The sequence below is a fragment of the Camelus bactrianus genome, chromosome 5 (assembly GCF_048773025.1).
Source record: "Camelus bactrianus isolate YW-2024 breed Bactrian camel chromosome 5, ASM4877302v1, whole genome shotgun sequence".
Lineage (NCBI taxonomy): Eukaryota > Metazoa > Chordata > Mammalia > Artiodactyla > Camelidae > Camelus > Camelus bactrianus.
Genome location: NC_133543.1, coordinates 99,687,307 through 99,704,700, shown reverse-complemented (window position 1 = coordinate 99,704,700; position 17,394 = coordinate 99,687,307). Strand labels below are relative to the sequence as shown.

The 17,394-nt window shown below is 55.4% G+C and overlaps 1 protein-coding gene across 6 annotated transcripts in view; it reads right to left on the bottom strand.

Moving 5' to 3' along the window:
* Positions 1 to 2,563: 2,563 nt before the first annotated feature.
* MROH2A (maestro heat like repeat family member 2A) overlaps positions 2,564 to 17,394 on the bottom strand; it is a 44,135-nt gene continuing 29,304 nt past the window's right edge. For 2 of the 6 annotated variants that reach the window (XM_074364516.1, XM_074364518.1), the window contains 16 exons: positions 15,662 to 15,766; positions 14,393 to 14,516; positions 13,691 to 13,809; positions 12,733 to 12,885; positions 12,143 to 12,297; positions 10,072 to 10,231; positions 9,795 to 10,000; positions 9,311 to 9,448; positions 8,599 to 8,713; positions 7,361 to 7,507; positions 7,077 to 7,259; positions 6,401 to 6,556; positions 4,656 to 4,787; positions 3,914 to 4,016; positions 3,621 to 3,686; positions 2,564 to 3,142 (listed from right to left, as the gene is read on the bottom strand). In XM_074364516.1, coding sequence (XP_074220617.1) covers positions 3,021 to 3,142; positions 3,621 to 3,686; positions 3,914 to 4,016; positions 4,656 to 4,787; positions 6,401 to 6,556; positions 7,077 to 7,259; positions 7,361 to 7,507; positions 8,599 to 8,713; positions 9,311 to 9,448; positions 9,795 to 10,000; positions 10,072 to 10,231; positions 12,143 to 12,297; positions 12,733 to 12,885; positions 13,691 to 13,809; positions 14,393 to 14,516; positions 15,662 to 15,766 — 2,184 coding nt within the window. In that variant the 3' untranslated portion in view covers positions 2,564 to 3,020. Of the gene's footprint in view, positions 3,143 to 3,620; positions 3,687 to 3,913; positions 4,017 to 4,655; positions 6,166 to 6,400; positions 6,557 to 7,076; positions 7,260 to 7,360; positions 7,508 to 8,598; positions 8,714 to 9,310; positions 9,449 to 9,794; positions 10,001 to 10,071; positions 10,232 to 12,142; positions 12,298 to 12,732; positions 12,886 to 13,690; positions 13,810 to 14,392; positions 14,517 to 15,661; positions 15,767 to 17,394 lie in introns of those variants that run through there. The other 4 variants (XM_045511571.2, XM_074364517.1, XR_012507209.1 and 1 more) reach the window with 4 other exon arrangements.

The following is a 17,394-nucleotide window of genomic DNA, read 5'->3' as shown; positions in this document are numbered from 1 at the left end:
TTCCTAACATCTTAATGTCTTTAGATGAAAACATTGCATTTAAACAGCCTGTGATGGTCCCAAAGCACCCCCGCAGCCCCTTGGCATCCATGATGGATGATGACTTTTATTAAGCTATTTATAATAGGATATCATGGTGACTTTTTTAACAGAGTATTTCAGATATTTGGAACACGGTGACAAATCTCATGTGCCAGCCATCCTGAGTAAACGGTTGTTAATATATTGCTGTGCATTATGGATTTTATAAGTGAAATGTTAGAGACAAGATTAAATTATGTTCCTTTCTTTCCCGCCCCCCTCCCCCAAGGCGACCACTCCCTGGGCTGAGGCACCCTTCCCTCCTGCACTGTGTGTTTTAGTCAGCTCTGGCTGCCCTAACAAAAACTAAACCCTGGGTACTTAAGCAACAGAAGTTTGTTTCTGGAGGCCGGAAGCCTGCGACCAGGGAGCCTGCGTGGCGGGCTCTGGGAGGACGCTCTCCCGGCCCTACAGATGGCCGCCTTCTCACCACGTCACGCCCCAGTGCCTCTGTCAGGGCACTGATCCTGTGATGGGGCCCCACCCTCATGAACTCATCTACACCCAGTTACCTCCCAAAGGTGCCATCTCGGCTACCATCACACGGGGTTAGAGCTTCCACGTGTGAATCGGGAGGCACGCCCAGTCCAGAGCCCTGTGAACGGGAGGGCCTGCACTGCCTGTAGCTGAGAGCCTGGCCAGGAGCCTCACACCTCATAGGAGGCCTGTTTTCCCTCCACGCAGGCCGGCAGGGGACCTCTGGCTCAGACCAGGCTGGGTGGCCCCTGCAGTTTTTGACCTTTCCCTCATGCCAGTGGCTTCCTGAGAACAAACCCTCCTTCTTCAGGAAAACTGTCATCCTTGTCCTAAACTGCTTGTGCCTGGCCTCCCCCTCCACACCTAGCCAGCTTGCTGGGTCTCATTGGCCAGGACGAGCCTGGCTGCCAGAGAGGCTGGAAAACAGTTCTTGCTGCTCTATCGTCTAGTGGAGGAAGGTGAGGCAGAAGGGACTGGGCATGGTTCTGAGCCAATGTGTAGGATCTGCCAACAAAGGACCTCATACAGAACAGTCTACAGGAATAATTTAGTGCTAAATGTACCCTATAACTCTGCTTCACTGAGAGGCGTCTGCATCTGACGGGAGCTGATGCACAGGTGTGTCTCTGACTTAAGAGTTCCTTAGGTGGCTGGTGCCCATTGTCCTGGATGTTTGCTGCTAAGAACGTGTCCAGCCATCCATATACAGGTCTACCTGCAGCTCCACCCAGAGGTGATTGGTCACAGAGAGGTGTGTCTTCAACTCCCGTAATTTTTGCCGAATTGCTCTCCCAAATGGCTAATCCCGTTTGCACTCTATCCAGCAACATAAAAGTTCCCATTTCTGTACATTGCTGCCACCAGCCAGCGCCACCGTGATGGGTGCCTGAAATGCACAGCACTGCCGTCTGCCTGCCTTCCTGGGGGGACTGGCTTTTCGAGGGTCCTCTCATGACACTGCTTTTTAATTTGCTGTATTGCTGATTTGGTTGTATTCTGTAGGTCAATCCAGTTATATGATCCAATTTAGTTTTATATCAATTGCAAGGAACTTCTTCCACCTGTGACTTGTTTAGCTTTATGACAGTTTATTGTACAGCAGTTATATTTTAACACAGAAAAGTTAATCCTTTATTTTTACTGCTTCTATTGCTTTTAAAAGAAAAACCACATTTGCTTAACATGCATGAGGTCCTGGGTTCAATCCCCATTACTTTGACTAGAAAAATAAATAAACCTAATTACCACCCCCTCCAAAATAAATAAATAATAATTTTTTTTAAAAAACCGACCCTACTCTCAGGATCAAAAATATATTGTCTTACATTTTTGCCTTCTGGGTTTGGGTCTATAAACCATCTGGAAATGTTCTGCACGGCATGAAGGGACTCGACTCGAGACCTGACTGCACACTTGCTCGGCTCCCCCAGTACCTGTACTGAAGGGCACATCCCTTTCCCACTGTATCAGTGGTATCCGAGTCTTCCAGCCGCAATCCCTCGGCAGGAAATAACTTCACTGCCTACTCCAGTGTGAGACCGCTCCTCTGGGAAACTGGTGTGGGTTTTTTTCCTAGACCGACCGCGCAGCAGCCCTCCCGCCATGGGGCCCAGGGTGGTGACCGCCTTGGGCAGCTGCAGTGGGAATGGTTTGGAAATCCCACCTTCACCTGCTCTGGGGACAACCAGAGACTGTCTTGCTGATGGCCTGAGTATAGGAAGAATTTCCCTGCTCTCCTCCCCTCTGCCCCGGTTTCTTGGACTTGGAGATAATTTTTCCTTTTTGACCCTCAGCTGGGTTCTGCTCCAGACCTCGCTGGGTCCCTCCCCAGCCTGGCCCTGATGTGGAAAGGGTGAGGGTAGACTTGGAGTGGTGTCACTTCCACCCTGAGACACCGGCCCCCTCCCCCCGGATTATCTCCAGGCTGTGGAGACCCCCTGCACTTCACCAGCACTGCCCCCACCTGCAGCCGCCCTCCCTCACCCTAGTGTGTGTGTGTATCACAGTGGCTGGCAGATGCCTCCTTTCCCTTTAAGAGCGAGGTCCCTAGAAGCCTGACAGCAGCTGGGCTCGCCTGGCTACCCTGGCAGAGTGCCTGGCAGTGAACACACTGTCTGCGTGGCTGGGACTGAAACACAGGTGAAGACACAAAGTGGGGTCCAGATCCTCTGGGCTGAGGGGCTGGCTGCCTGACATACACACACGCAGAGGACACAAGAATGAAGCACCCCTGTTAGGACCGAAGTTCGCCTTTGCCCCACTGTCTTGGCTCTGGGAGACTGTCACTTTGTAGTCAGGAATCCACTCTCCAAATAGCAAGGGAGGTTTATTTCAATGGAAGGAGGGAAAGGGGCACTGGTTATTTGAGAACAATGCTTTTCTTACAAACTAAATTCAAAATGGTTCACGCTGCGGTGGTGGGGTTTGAAACTCTGGGGAGTTACATTTTGCATTCAGTCCACCTAGGAAATTCTTTCTGGGGAAGTCAAACACTGGTGCTGACTACAGGTATCCAAGATTTTGAGCGTCTCCAGGGCTGCCCTCCAGACCCCAGGATCTGAGTCCAGCTGTAGCTCCTGCAGAGCTGTGAACGTGAACAGGAGAATTGGGACCCTTGAGGTCAGGCCCGCGCCCTCCACCATCCCTGGGCAGCGTGAGCTGATAGAAGGTCCTGGAAGCCAACTGTGGGCGAGGGGCTTGCAGGGCAGGGGGCTCACAGGGGCTGCGGACTTCAATCCCCTGTATTTGGATTCAGAAGACGGCAGGTGTCTTCTCACACACCTTCCAACTCTGGGGGCTTCCGTTACTTCTCCAACAGGGGCAGAAAGATCACCCACAGAGCCCAGCTGTTGTGTGGATCAGTCGTGGGGACCAGGGCAAGGCATTTCGTCAATGAGTGTGATGGGGAGGGGCAGAAAGCACTGGGGGCAGGTTCATCCACCTGTGCCCTGGCCCCCAAATACAGCCAGCGTCAGCTGACTCTCCCTCGGGCAGTTTCACTCAGCTCCCAAATAAACTGAGTGGACTCATTTTTGACTCATAATTGAGCCTCCACTACTTACAACTCCGTAACGCTGGAAAGTCCAGCTTTTTCAGGTAATGTGCAGGCATCTGCTTCATAATGATTCCTGAAATGATAGCCAGGAAATACTCATCACACGAATGTTAGGCAGCGAGAGATGAGGGTACCTGTTCAGGGTTGAAGACGCCTAGTTGAGGACCACAGTGCGATAGGACACACAGAGGAAGCTTCCCCCTGAGCCTGGGGCCCCAACACCTGCCCCCTACCCAGACCTGGGTTCGACCCAGTGGCCTTCAATATCCCACCTGCATCAGGAGACAGCTGCCCGCTCACCTGCCAGGTTACATGCAGCGATTCTGATCCTTGACAAGTTACTTTTAACATAGGTCATTGTTTCTAGCAAGAAGCTGTAGAGAACTGCAGGCTTTTTCTGCGTCTGCAAAAAAACAAGTGTCACTCAGAGCCGTGAAGGGTGAGGTCCTGGAGACTGACCGCTCACAAAGGGCGTTCACATCCTTCAGATGCTGGAGGGTCTGCCCAGAGAGGGCAAGTGCGCATCCCAGAGTCACACAGCAAATTAGTAACCGGACAGCTTAAGGACTTCAGCCCCCTGTTATTCTTGTCTGGCCCAGAGAGATTACATTTGCCCACACCCTGCGCTGCCCAGTACGGTAGCCACTGGCCACATGAGGGCCCTGAGCACCTGAAATGTAGCTAATCTGAATTAAGCGTAAAGTGCTCCCTGGATACGGGCGACAGTGCCCAAGAAACATAAACTATTGTGTTAATAATTTTATGCTGGCTGCACGTTGAAATGATAACGATTTAGATATACTGGGTTAAATAAAATCTACCATTAAATTTGGTTTCACTTTTCTCGGCATGGCTACTAGAAAATTTCAAAATGAGTATGTGGCTTGCATTCTGTTTCTAGTGGACAGAGCTGGTCTCGACACCTCATGTCTAGAAGGTGAACGCAGGGTCACAAGATGAAGACTGTGGCAGCAAAATCCCAAGCCCCAAGCCACTGGTGGGGGCCACCTCCCACGGGCCCATCCCCCCTCAGCTTCCTCACCAGGACGGAGCACAGGGTTATCTGGAAAACGGTCATCTCCTTGGCTGCAAAGGCATCACTTTTGTCCAAGGAGCTCTCCAGGGCCTTCCAGCCCCAGAAGTGCACACACTGGAACATGGTAACCACACAGGCCTGGAAAGACACAGGACAGCAGGAGAGGCGTCAGGCAGACCCAGGGGCTCCCCACAAGGGGCGGGGCTCGCAGGGCTGGCATTTCACAGATAAGCTGGAGGGCAGCCCCCGAAAAGCCTCAGGAAGCCAAAGAAGGGCGGGCTGGCAGGCCAGGGCAGGGGGCCTAGGACCCGAGCCCTGCCAGCATATATAACATCTGCATGTGCATTTACTGAAAAGCCCCTTGGGGACAGGTGCAGCCCCCTCACCCCTTTAGCCAGCACCCTGGCGCCCTCAGCAGCCCTGCCGGGGACCTGCCCCTCCGGAGCCTCAGGATCAGAATGGGATGGGCTTTCTCGTCCCCCTATCCCCCCCGCCCAGCTCTCCCCATCCCTGGGTGCGCAGCATCCAGGCCTCCGCCTCTGGCCTCCAGTGGGGTTAGGCCACGGGGCGATACTGATTGAGAGCAGGGAGAGAGGTTGGGGTATCTATTCATCCAGGAGCAGGAGTGGCAGCAGTGACCCCTCGGGTGAGCGCCTTCCAGTGTTGGTCTCTGCTCTTTGTGGTTCCTTCATCAAAGTCTCTCGGTCACCCTTCTGGTCACTCCCTTCCCTGAAGCCCTGCCCTGCAAGTCAGCTGCTCATGAAATGGGAAAGGAGTGTGAGCTGCTGACAGAAGGCAGTGTGGATTAGTGAGGAGTGGAGTCTCTGAGACGTGACACTTCGTGCCCTGGGTCACCAGTGTCCCCGAGGTAGAGCCGGGGCAGGGAGGTGGGGTGGGGGCCACCCTGAGTCCGGAGTGTGTCAGCTTGAGGATGCTACCTGGACCCATGCCCCACATGGAAACCTGCAGCCCTCAGCAACAGAACTGAAGGGACTTGTGACCCCAGAACGGGGGCCAAGGCACTAGTTGAAAGTGCCCTGCTGAGAACCCCTCGTTGGAGGCCGGCTGTATCCCCATGGCTTACTGGGTGGTGGCAGAACCTCCCCTAATCTCAGCCATCTTCCCAGCCGCTCTCCCCAGGCTAGAGGGAGGAGAGAAGACAGAGATCAGGGTCCTGGGTGGTATGTGGGGCGGGGCGTTCCATACGTATGTGTCCCCAGCCAGCCAGTGTTAGCTGAGGAGGCAGCAGTTAAACGAGGGGTGGGGGTCTCCCCCTCCTCCCACCCCAAAGCAACAGAGGAGCCTGGGAGAGGGGGAGAATCATGTTCAGAGAGCCAGGCCCCCTCCACTTTTGCTGGCAGCCCCAGCACAAGCCCGCCCCACTGGGAGCCGGTAAGGAGAGATTTAAGGTGTGTTTTAAACATGACTGAGTCGTAATTCCCCAAAGTGATGGCAACTTACAGGATCTGATAGAAGAAAGGGCGATTGGTGAAGGTGCCTGCAGAAGAAGGAAACTCTGCCGTGTTCCCCCGACAGAGCCGAGACTCCTCAATAAGCCAGTTTGTGGGCGTCTTGAATGGTCCCTTCCCCAAACTGGCGCGAGGAATCAGCAGACTGTGGGCTCTGGGCTGGCGGGGAGGCTAAGTGCGGTAGGAGGAGCCCCGCTAGCTGAGCCATTGGACCCCAAGCATGTGCTCCCTTTGGGGACAGCAGGCCCCAGACTTCGGACACAAAGCCCAGCTGTGTCTTACCTGGGCTGCTTCAGAGCTGGGGTCCTGGCAATGCAGCATGAGGGGGACCCAGGCTTTCTTTACTTCTTCCTTGAAGAAACGCTTCTTGGAAATCCTGACCACCTTTGCCAGCTTCCCGAAGAGGATGAAGGCTTTTAAACGCAGCAGCTCGCTCTCCTGTGGCCGAGATGTACAAACAAGTTCTGAAATTCGGGAAGCAAGAAGCCCAACAAAACCCCAGCCATTCTCCGTGGACCCTTTTAAATGGCTTGGCCCCTGCGAAGCCTTCTGGGTCATTCCATCAGAATGGAGCCTCTCCTGCAGGGCACTCGGGACAGGGCATTACTCTGGTATGGGTGACCTCCTCTTCCCTAGACGAGGGCTGTGCTGGATCTGACTGCATCTGCCCGCCCGGCAGCATCCCCACCCCACACGTCACAGGTGCCCGAAGAGCGCGGCTGCCAGGAAGTAAAAGCAGGGGAGGAGGGTCCCATGGGTCCTAGAACAAGATTTTTCATTTCTTACAAGATCGCAAGATCAAACAACTGGCAGATACATCGGCAGCAAGTCAGACCTGCAGCCCAGTTCGCGCCAGAACACACCTCTTCTTTAGGGGATTAGAAGCGCCCATGCGTCCACAGACATTTGCAGGACCCCACGAGGGCCAGGGCTGAGCTAGTCTCCAGTGAGGACTCACACTGTCAAAGAAGGTTCTGCACCGCTCGGAGATGGCGTCAAAGGCCGGCCCCATGTCCCCTTCCCGCAGTTCAGCCAAGACCTTGGCCAGGGCCTCCATGCCCTCGGAGGTCACGCTGGTGCTCACGGGGCCCCTCAGGGAGTAGAGGCACTTCTTCAGTAGGAGCTTCCGGTACTGCCTCACCTGGTGGGGGGGTCAGAGCACGGGGAGCTGTCAGCCCCACGGTTGACCAGGACACACGATCCTGCACCCCTGGGTCCTGGGTTCAGGGTTGGGCGCAGGACCTTCTTGGGGGCGCCAAGGGCCATGTTGCCGAGGGCACGAAGGGAGAGCACCCGCAGGGCCTCATCCTCCTGGTCCACACCCTTCTCCAGTATCAGCACCGCCGGCTTCAGCAGCTTCTCCTGGTACAGGATCGGGTAGCTCATGAACTGGAAAGGAGAACTTTCCACAATTATCCCCAAGAGAGGCCCAGTTCTCAGCCACAAAATGGGACGTGTGATGATAGTCCCTGCACAGCGTGGTCTCTGTGACGAGGAGAGGATTCTGAGCCCCAGCTCCCGGGACCAACTCTTGGCTACTCCGCCGGCCAGCTGTGGGACCCTGGCAAGCCACTCAACCCCTCTGAGCCTCAGTTTCCTCATCTGTAAAGGGACGGCAATACCAGGGCCTGCCTCATGGGGTTGCTGTGAGGATTTGATAAGGAAAGACGTCAGAAACGCTCGCTAGGGTGACCTCTATGAACACACTCATTCGTCATTTATTTCTTCAGTTAACACGATGGGAGCAGCTACCGTGGGCAACCGCCCTGCCCACCGTGTCTGAACAGGAATGCACAAGAAGCATGGATTCCACTCATCTGGGACTCAGAGGGTCACTACCGGCCGGCACGCAAAATGCCAGGACCTCAAGTCGACGGGGAGCCCTCGGCATGCGTGTGTGCACGTGTGTTTTATAAACCTTAAGAAAACTAAAGACCTAATTGGTTCCTCCAAAACTGAAAATCCTCAGCCCCTTATAGAGCAAGTTTGCTGTCCCCTGCGTTCGGTCAGTGGTTGGTCCCTACGGCACACTGGGCATCAGGCAGCCAACAGAATTTCTCCTAAGAGTTTTCTGGCCAGTTCCTCCAGGACCCATAAGTGCCCCAAATGCATGGAAGGGTAGCTGGGCCCCAGCGGCTATCACCCCCACCCCTTCCTGCCTGGCAAAGCCTGGCTCGCCTTCCAAAGGGAAGCCCGCCTCTGGCTCCCTGGTGTTGCCGCACTCACCACGGCACACATCCATCATCTGCTATGCATCAGGGCCCAGGCCACATCCCGTAGTGCCTGCCCCAAATTACTCATGTGATGAATGAACGAAGGAGCGAATGAGTGAATGAACACACACTGAGGGATGTTCGCCTGCCCCTCCACCAGACTCAAATGCCCCTCAGAACCAGGGAGTCTGCCCCTGAGAAGAGTCCCCAGGAGACCCCGGGGGTCGCCCTCCGCCCTGCCCCTCCACTCCCACGCCGCGGCCTCACCTCCGCGCAGACCGCCGTGCTGCTGATGCGCCAGCTCAGGGTTTTCGACTCCATGCCCTTGACCACCAGCTCCGACAGCCTCTGCCCGCAGCCCTCCGCGATCCACACGCACAGCCTGCAGAGGACAGCACCGCGGGGAGGGGGCTTCTCAGCTCCTGAGGGCACAGCTGCTCTGGGGCAGGGCGCCCTGGGTCAGGTATCCTAAGAGGTCAGGGGTCACTGCAGTACTGACTTTCCACTTCCTTTTTTTAAAAGGTATCTTTTATTTATTTGGGGAGGGGGATTAAGTTTTGTTTTTTTTTTAATGGAGGTGCTGGGGATTGAACCCAGGACCTCTTGCATGCTAAGCACGCGCTCTACCACTGAGCTATACCCTCCCCCCTCCATCTCCTTTTAATAAAAGGGACCAGAATGAGGGCCACCCATAAGAGCTCAGGATCCAGGAAGTAATTCCCAGTCCCCGCCCAGCTCAGAAGCCCTTTGTGACCTCGGGCACACCCCACCTGCCTTGGACCTCACTTTTTTGCCTTGGAGCAGGAAGGGCTGGAAGAAAAGATGCTCTCTGCCTGCACCCTGCTGCCACCCAGAGTCTGGGACACAGGACAACATAGCCATCCCCCCTAGTGAGGGGTTCAGCCACGACCCAGACCTTGCAGCAAGGAGATGTCTCTGCAAGCCCCCACCGCCCTGCCCCGTGGAGCTGGGTGCCCACCTGGCCAGCAGGCTCACTCCCTGCAGGAACGTCTCGCTGCTCTCCAGGAGCACCCACATGCCCTGCTCTTCCAGGCTGTGAAGCAGCGGCTCAGTGTTGAGTCTCCTGAACAAAAGCTGCATGGATTTGATCGTGATCCTGGAAGAAGCCACATCATGGCGTGGCTGCCCTGCCAGGAGCACCCATCACGCCTCCGAGGGGCACGCTCCACACCCAGGCCTGGGAAGGGGTGCCCAACACCAGAGGGGCCTCACTCAAGGGGCCAAGAGCCATCGTGGGAGAGGGTGAGTCTTCAAACTCTGAAAACCATACCGTGCTAGACTCATAGGTGGGAGGGCTGTGAGTAAGATTAGCTTCCAAGAACGCCTCCCCACCAGGAGGGGTTGATGAGGGCTTCCCGGTGGAGGTAACACTTGGAGTCCAGTGATTTCTATGAGGCCGCATCCAGCCCAGGCCTGCTGCTCTGCACCCAACGCCCACCTACCCTCGAGAGTACCTTTGCAGGTTGATCTCCTCGGGGAGAGTCCCCGTGTGGACGACTCTCCATGTTTTCAAGACGGGCGACACGGGCTCCGGCTCCTGGCTGCTGCTGAGCTGGAGCAGGAGGGTGTAGACGAGGTCCGGGAAGAGCCCCGGGAGCATGTCGCCCTTGTCCATCTTCTCAATGAGAAGGTAGATGGTGCACAGGATCTGCAGATAGAAGGGCCAGAGGTGTCGGGGTTCAAACTGAGCCCCCAAGGAGGGCCTGCCCTGTGACTCACCATCAGAGGGTCCACTGCGGCCAGGCGCCAGATGTCGGCCTTGGAGGTGGCGTTGGCCCTGGGCGTGAACTTCAACTGCAGCCGGCCCATCAGCCCGCGGAGCATCTCCCGGGCAAGGGGCACATTCTCCACCACAGCCAGCCACACCTCCATCAGGTGGCTAGCCAAAGACAGGGGACAAGGATTGTGGGTTTGGGGCCATGAGTCCTGGTGGGTCAGAGCCCCTGTGGATTCTAGGGCAGCCCCCTGGGTACGGGCTGGACTCTGGGTCTCAGGGAGGTGGAGTGAGCCACCAAAGCCTGAGCAACTAGAAGCTGGGTCCCAGCTCCACGTCCAGCCATGTGCTCTGCTCACGGTACTGCTGGGAACACCATGGCCCCGCTCGGAAGCCCCAGCTCTGCTGCTGGGGGACCCCAGGAGACCCCACCGGACCTACTGTGTGATGACTTTAAGTATGTGTCCTGTCACAGCTTCCAAGTGCCCGGCCATGTCGGGTGGGCACTAGGCAGCTTGCTAATGCTGCATCACTTTACTCATCCCAACATGTCAGTGTGGAAGGAGCCTCCGTCTCCAATTCCACAGAAGAGGAAAGGAGGCCTGTGGAGGTCAGGTGACCTGCCAGACTACAGCCTGATCCCCAAGTCCAAGCCCACAGCCCTGCCAAGAAGGGAAGGGCCCCAGGACAGTGATGTAACAGGTACAAGCAGGTGGGGGCTGGTGGGCTCTGAAGCACTAATACCACAAATACAACAGGATCAAACTGCCTGTTTGAATCCACAAAACCAAATACTCAAGTGCAGGGAAGTGACTTTTGGGTGGGGGGTGTGGCAGGGAGCCTGGTGGCAAGAATTGAATGGAGGGTGGGCATAGCACACTCACTAGCAACAGCTTCTCTGAAAGAAGCCCTGGGAGTGTAAGGAAACAAGAAGGCGGGGACCTCAGGCCTATGACTCAAGAGATAACCACATGAGAGTGAAGGAAGACCTGGGCTCCAGAAAGAAAGACAGCCCACCAATGCCTCGATGCACTGTGAGACCCTGAGCAAACGACCCAGCTCAGCCAAGCCCAGGCTCCTGACCACAGGATCTGGGAGGTGATAAACGGCTGTTATTCCAAGTTGGTGGCAATTTGTTACTCAGCAATAGCTAACCAATACAGTGAAAGCCAGCATAACATGGTCACCAAAAACGCCAGCCAGAGGCCCCACCCCAGCACTGCTCCAAGAGGGGCTAACCCTCATTAAATCAAGCCACCTGTACCACCTTCCCACCTGGACCCAGGGCAGGGCTGTCATTCCAAGAAACAGCTCAAGGGTGGAGCCAGGCCTGCATCTCACACAGGGCAGCCTGGGAGTTTCTAGATCTGATGACTTTGCTCCAAACTCTCTTTTCTCTGGTCATAGCATCTTCCATGGCATCTGCCACATCTCCCTCCACCAAGTCTCTAGGCTGCCCTTTGCTCCTCGGTCTCCACTGATCTGGGAACACCTGCCCAGCTCTTTCTAGGCCCTCCCCAGTGAATTCCAGTACCATACCAACATACTCATTCCCCAAACTGGTGAGATCCTGCCAGCTGCCTGTGCGACACTGTGACAGAGACACCAGGACTGAACACTGTGTATTTAAGAAGGAGGGTTTGCCCTACTTTACTATGAGGCCTCCTAAGGGGCCTAAGGCTCTGTCATTCCTCCCTTGGGCACCTGGTCCAGTCACTTCACTCTCAGGACTTTGGTGGGGAAGGAGGGAGGACAGAGTGGAGCTTCTCCAGAGGCCTGCTCGGGCCATGGGGCCACATCCTGTGGTTTATCCGGCCCCAAGCTCAGTCCTCCACTCAGTCCTCTCTGAGCCCAGAGAGGGTGATGCAGGAAGTTATAGGATGGAGCTGTAAAATCAAGACTCCAGGTCCAAGGTTCCCAGAAGCTGTACCGCTGACGGCGATTCAGGAAGAGGGTTTGACCTGCCCCAGGGTCAGACAAGACACTACCCAAGTCTTCCGGGACGTGTTGATGGTGGTGAGTCGGGCAGGGACTGGGTGAAGCTGGAGGCCTTGGCCCCACCCCCAGGGCACCCACCTCTCCATGGGCAGGGGCTGCCGCAGCAGCGACGTGAGCACAGTCTCCTGGTGGTGGTATGCCAGCAGGAGGATGCCCTCGGTCAGGATGCGCCGCACCTCCGGCTGCTCCACCACGGGCAGGTGGACCAGGATGGCGCCCAGGATCTCAGCCACCTGGGAAGGGGAAGGGCATCAGCCCAGCCCTCGTGGACCGCCTGCCCTCACCCACTGTACACCCCTCCTCCGGGACTCTTGCCCAAGATGGGTAGGTTAAACCACCAGCACCCCCTCCAAGGCATCCTCTAGTCTCTTGCAGGATTTTGTCAGACTTTCGGTGTGGGAGGCTGTGTGGTCGAGGAGAGAGAGCCTCGGGCCTCCAGCCCACCATCCACTTACTGACCGAGCTACCTTCCACGTGCTCTTTCTTGTTCTAGAACACTACTTCCTCTTCCTCTTTACAGCCATGGGCTTGCGGGGGGGGGGGGGGGGGACGGGGGGGCGGGGAAGGAGGGACTCCTCAGCCAGTGAGGCTGGGCCCTTGCCCGTCCCTCTAGGCTGGGTGCACCAGGCAGCTTCAGGCCCCAGGTGACCAGGCCACGGCTCTGCCACCTTGTCCTCCAGCTCCTTGACCCGCATCTGGAGGAAGGTGCCCATCCAGGCGGCGGAGGCCCTGTCGTGCTGCAGCTCTGTGGCCCCGATGTTCTCACAGAGTTTCCGGATGAGCGAGACCACCTCATCACAGTTAAACTGCGAGCAGGCCACCTAAAACAAGAGCAGGGCATTCCCGGGGTCTGGCAACCAGGACCCCAGGATCTCCTTGCCCACCTGTCACCACGGACGTCCCTGCTCTTCTGCCCAACATCACGGCCCCAGCCCAGGCCCCCATCCTCCCTCAAACCATTGCCACTGCCTCCTCCCGCCTCCCAGCCCAGCCTCCGGCCATCTCAGTCACCAGCCCCTACTTCAAAGCCTCCAGGAGGCACCCCAACCTCTCCCTCACCTCATCACCTACCCCAGTGAACCCCGGACAGGAAGCTTCTCCCCAAACCCTCCCTGTCCTGACTCTGCTGCCCTGCAGCCTTTGCTCAGGGTATGCCCTGAGCCCCCACATCCTTTCACCTGTCCTGCCGATGCACACCCGCCCTGCTCCACAAAGTCTCCTCTGCCCCGTGAGGCAGGAGGGACCTCGCCTCTCTGCAGCTCCTAGAGCGTGGGCGGCTCTGGATGCTTCCGGTCACCAGTGCACCATCAGCCTGCCCATGTACCACCACCTGGGTGCAGGGCCTCATGTTCAGTTCTTTCCGGGGCCCCCTCCACCCTCAGTGTGGCACATGATAGGGACAAAGAGAAGACAGCCTGGGGCCATTAAGCACCTACTATGTGCCAGGCACCACAATGGGGACCTTACATATTACAGGCCATTTAAATACACACGGCATGAATTTGACCAAGGGCTGTAGAAGCCGTGACCCCCAGATGAGGGTGTGGAACTGAGCAAGGTCCTGTCCCCTAGAGGTGGCCCAGGCACCCAGAGACCACAGCCCACACAACCTTGCTGGCTCGTCACCTTGGCGATTCTGAAGGATGCACTGAAAATCTTCTCCATGTCTGAGCCCTGCAGGTCCTCCTTACATTTCTCAAGCTCCAACTCCTTGGAAGCACCCCACGAGGAGCAGGTCTGGCTTGCTGGTGGGAATACAATTTCAGGCATGACCAGCCATGACAAAGGCCGGGCCACAGGCCGCATCATGGAGGCCTCCTGCCCCAGCCCTCGGGGCGCTCTGGATCCGCGGCCTGGACTGCCCTCCAGCACCTGGACTTCCTATCCTACAGCCTTGCCCTCGCACCACCTCTCCGCACAGCTCAGACGCCAGCTCTCCCGGATGCCCTCCTATGACGGACGCTCCGCCAGCTGCCAAGCCAGAGGCCAGCTCTCCCCCTCTGGAGGTCACCACGCTGCTTTCCTCTGAGTTCATCTCTGGCCAGTTCTGCATCTTTAGTGCCTGTGAGCTGACCGTGTCCAGTGGGGCTCCTCAGTGCCCAGCACACTCCCTCAGTGAGTCAGCTGACCAAATGAGCCTCTCCTTCTGGGAGCTTCCATGCCATCTCAGTGAGCTCTGCATCCCCTCCACCATCCCTGCTGGTCACCCTTGTTTGTCTACACAGAGAGGCCACATACCCCACCCCAAGACAGCCCCATAGCCCACGCTGCTGGTGTTAACCCTCCCGGCCTGGAGACGATGGTTCTCATGACCTGCCTTCCCCATACCGTGCAGGTCCAGCAGGCGGGACAGGACGTCCACTGAGGCCATGCGGGTTCTTCTGTGCGAGTCACAGGTGCATGGGGCGATGAGTCCGATCAGGGCACCAAACTGCCCCAGCTTCAGAGGGATCTGAAGTACAGAAGACCTCAAGGCTCACACCGTCTGTCCAGCCAAGCACACGTGGTGCTGCCCGAAGGCAGTGTAACCAGCAGCCAGAGAGGGTAAACACGCTCTGAGACCACTCCTGTCTGGGAAGGGGGAGGCTGCCACCGCCTGCCTGCGCCTGAGCTTCCATTCCCGAGCCCCACAGCTGCGCCCCTGGAGGTCGAGTAGCCAGGGTCCAAGAAGTCTGCTCAGATTCGCCCCTGTGACCTCGGGCCCAGGTACTGCGTCTGGGCGCCCACCTGGTTCCTGTGACTGAGACCTGGCTTCAAATCTGGGCATCCCCGCTCCCTCGCTGTGTGACCTGGGTTGGGTGCTTAGCCTCCGGCCCTCATGTAAATCAGAGGCGTCTGTCAATCACAGGCGATAATGGTGCCTCTTGTTTCAGGAAACGTCGTGAGAGCCACGACAGAGAACTCAGGCACCGCACTCTGCGCAGCACCTGCCCTCAGATGTTACTTAGCACTGGCCTTGGCCCAGGCCTTGCTTTGCTGGGCCTGGGTCCCCCCGAAGGTGCTCCAGGACTGGGGTCCTGCCCACCTTGTTCTCACTGTGCACCAGCCCTAGACGTGAGGCCTGTCCCCACACCCCAGCCCCAGGACACCCCCGTCCTACCCACACTGTCCCTGAAGACCAGACCATCAGAGTGTGACGCCAGCAAGCGCGGGCGGCAGGGGCTCACGGAGCCGTGTCAGCTGCTTAACCAGCCAGAACACCTCGTCGCTTCTCGAGATGTTGTGATGCTTGTGGCACTTGTCAAGCTTTGTAAAATGTGTGATTTGGTAGTGATTTATTTTCTCATCTAAGTATATACTCACTTTCCTGACCAAGGTGGTATTCACAGTGGTGTGGCCTCACCCCTGCATGCACCTCAGGCCCCATGAAACCCGATCCACGCCACGCCCACCCCCTCCCTCGCCACCCGAGGGCCCAGGGCCAGCTCCTCCCAGAGCGTCCTCTGCCATTCCCAAGCGAGGCAGCCTCCTGCCAGGGGACCCTTCCAGGGGCAGGACTTGATTTCAAACGCATTTCTTCTTCTCATGAATAGAGACAGGAATTTCTCTGTGGGTGTCAGAGCGGCAGGCTGGGGGGCAGGGGGCTTCTGGACTCACACAGACGCCAACACTTTGGACGTAGATCTGCATGAGGTGGAGATGGAGGTTCATGGCCTTCTCCCGCTCCCATTCTTTCTCCGACAAGATCCACTTTTCCAGGAGCTACAAGTAGAGCGTGAAACACAGAAAGGGACATTGAAATCCAGAGGCCAGCCCTTCCCTGGCCTGCTCTCCTGGTCTCTCCCACTCAGAGTCTAACTTGCAGGGCCTGGGTGGTTCTAGACGCTGGTCTCTTTCCAGGCCCCACGCACCCCTAGGGGGATGAGGTTGTGAGAGAAGAAAGAACACCCCCAGCACCCCACCAGGAAGGCGCTGGACTGACAAGCTTGGCTTTGTCCCAAATGTTTGCCTGTGGATGAGAGGCCGGGAACACAGCCCAGCCCGCACTCCGGGGCCTGTGTGGTCATGTCCCTAGTAACAGAGTTTAACAAAGCACGAAGCAGAAACTGATGAAGCTGAAAGGGGAAATAAACAAACCCCCAGTGGAAGTCAGAGATTTCAGCAGCTTCTCCCTCAATAACTGATAACCAAGGAGACAGAATCGGGAAAGATGCAGAAAGCTCGGACAACCAACCCGACCTAATTGATATCTAGAACATTCCACCCAAAGCAGCAGAACACTTTCCAGATACACCAAGACAGGCCACACCTGGGCAATGGAATAAGTCTCAATTGATTTAAAAGGACTTGAATTATGCAAATTCTGTCCTCAGACTACAAAGGAGTTAAATTAGGAATAAAAAAAAAAACTCTGGAAAACTCTCAAATATTTGGAATTAGAAATTTCTAGATAACCATGGGTCAAAGGAGAAGTCGAAAGAGACATTAAAATGTATTTTGAACTGAAATAAAATTAGAACACAACATATAATATTTGTGGGGCGCAGTGACAAAGAACAAAGGCAGTCGACTCCTACTGTCTGCTCCTGATTTCAAGACTTAATGTAACGTTGTAGGAATCAAGACAGGATGACACTGGTGTAAAGATAAGACAAATATATCAATAGAGCAGGATAGGTGTCCAGAAATAGATCCACACATACGTGGTCAATTGATTTTTGACAAGGATGCAAAGGTAATTCGATGGAGAAAAGATAGTCTTGCTGACATATGATGCTGAAACAATTGGTTATCCATGTGCAAAAAAATAAAAGAAAATAAACTTTGATTCATATTAAAAAAGAAAACTTAACCCAAAATATATCATAGACTTAACTCTACACCCTGAAACTGCCAAGTTCTAGAAGAAAATCTAGGAGAAAATTTTTGTGGTCTTGGGTTAGGCAAAGATTACTTAGACATGACACGAAAAGCATGACCCATAGAAGAAAAAAATGATAAATTAGACTCCATCGAAATTAAAAGCTTCAGCTCTTCAAAAGACACTGAAATTAATGAAAAGGTAAGTCACAGACCAGGAGCAAATGTTTGCAGATCACCTAAAGGACTTGTTTTCAGAACATCTAAAACCTCCTCCAACTCAATAATGAGAAAGTAAACAACCTAATTAAAAAAGAAAAAACCCTACTGGCACCCTTCAAAAATACCAACATTATGAAAGACAATGAAAGGCTGAGGAATTGTTCCAGGTTGAAAGAGAGAGTGAGGAGACATGACAATTCATTGCAATGCATAATACAGATTAGAACCTAGGTTTGGGGGAAAATAACTTAAAAGGATATTATTGGGACAATTAGAAGGTAGATTAGAATGTAGCATTGCTTCAATAT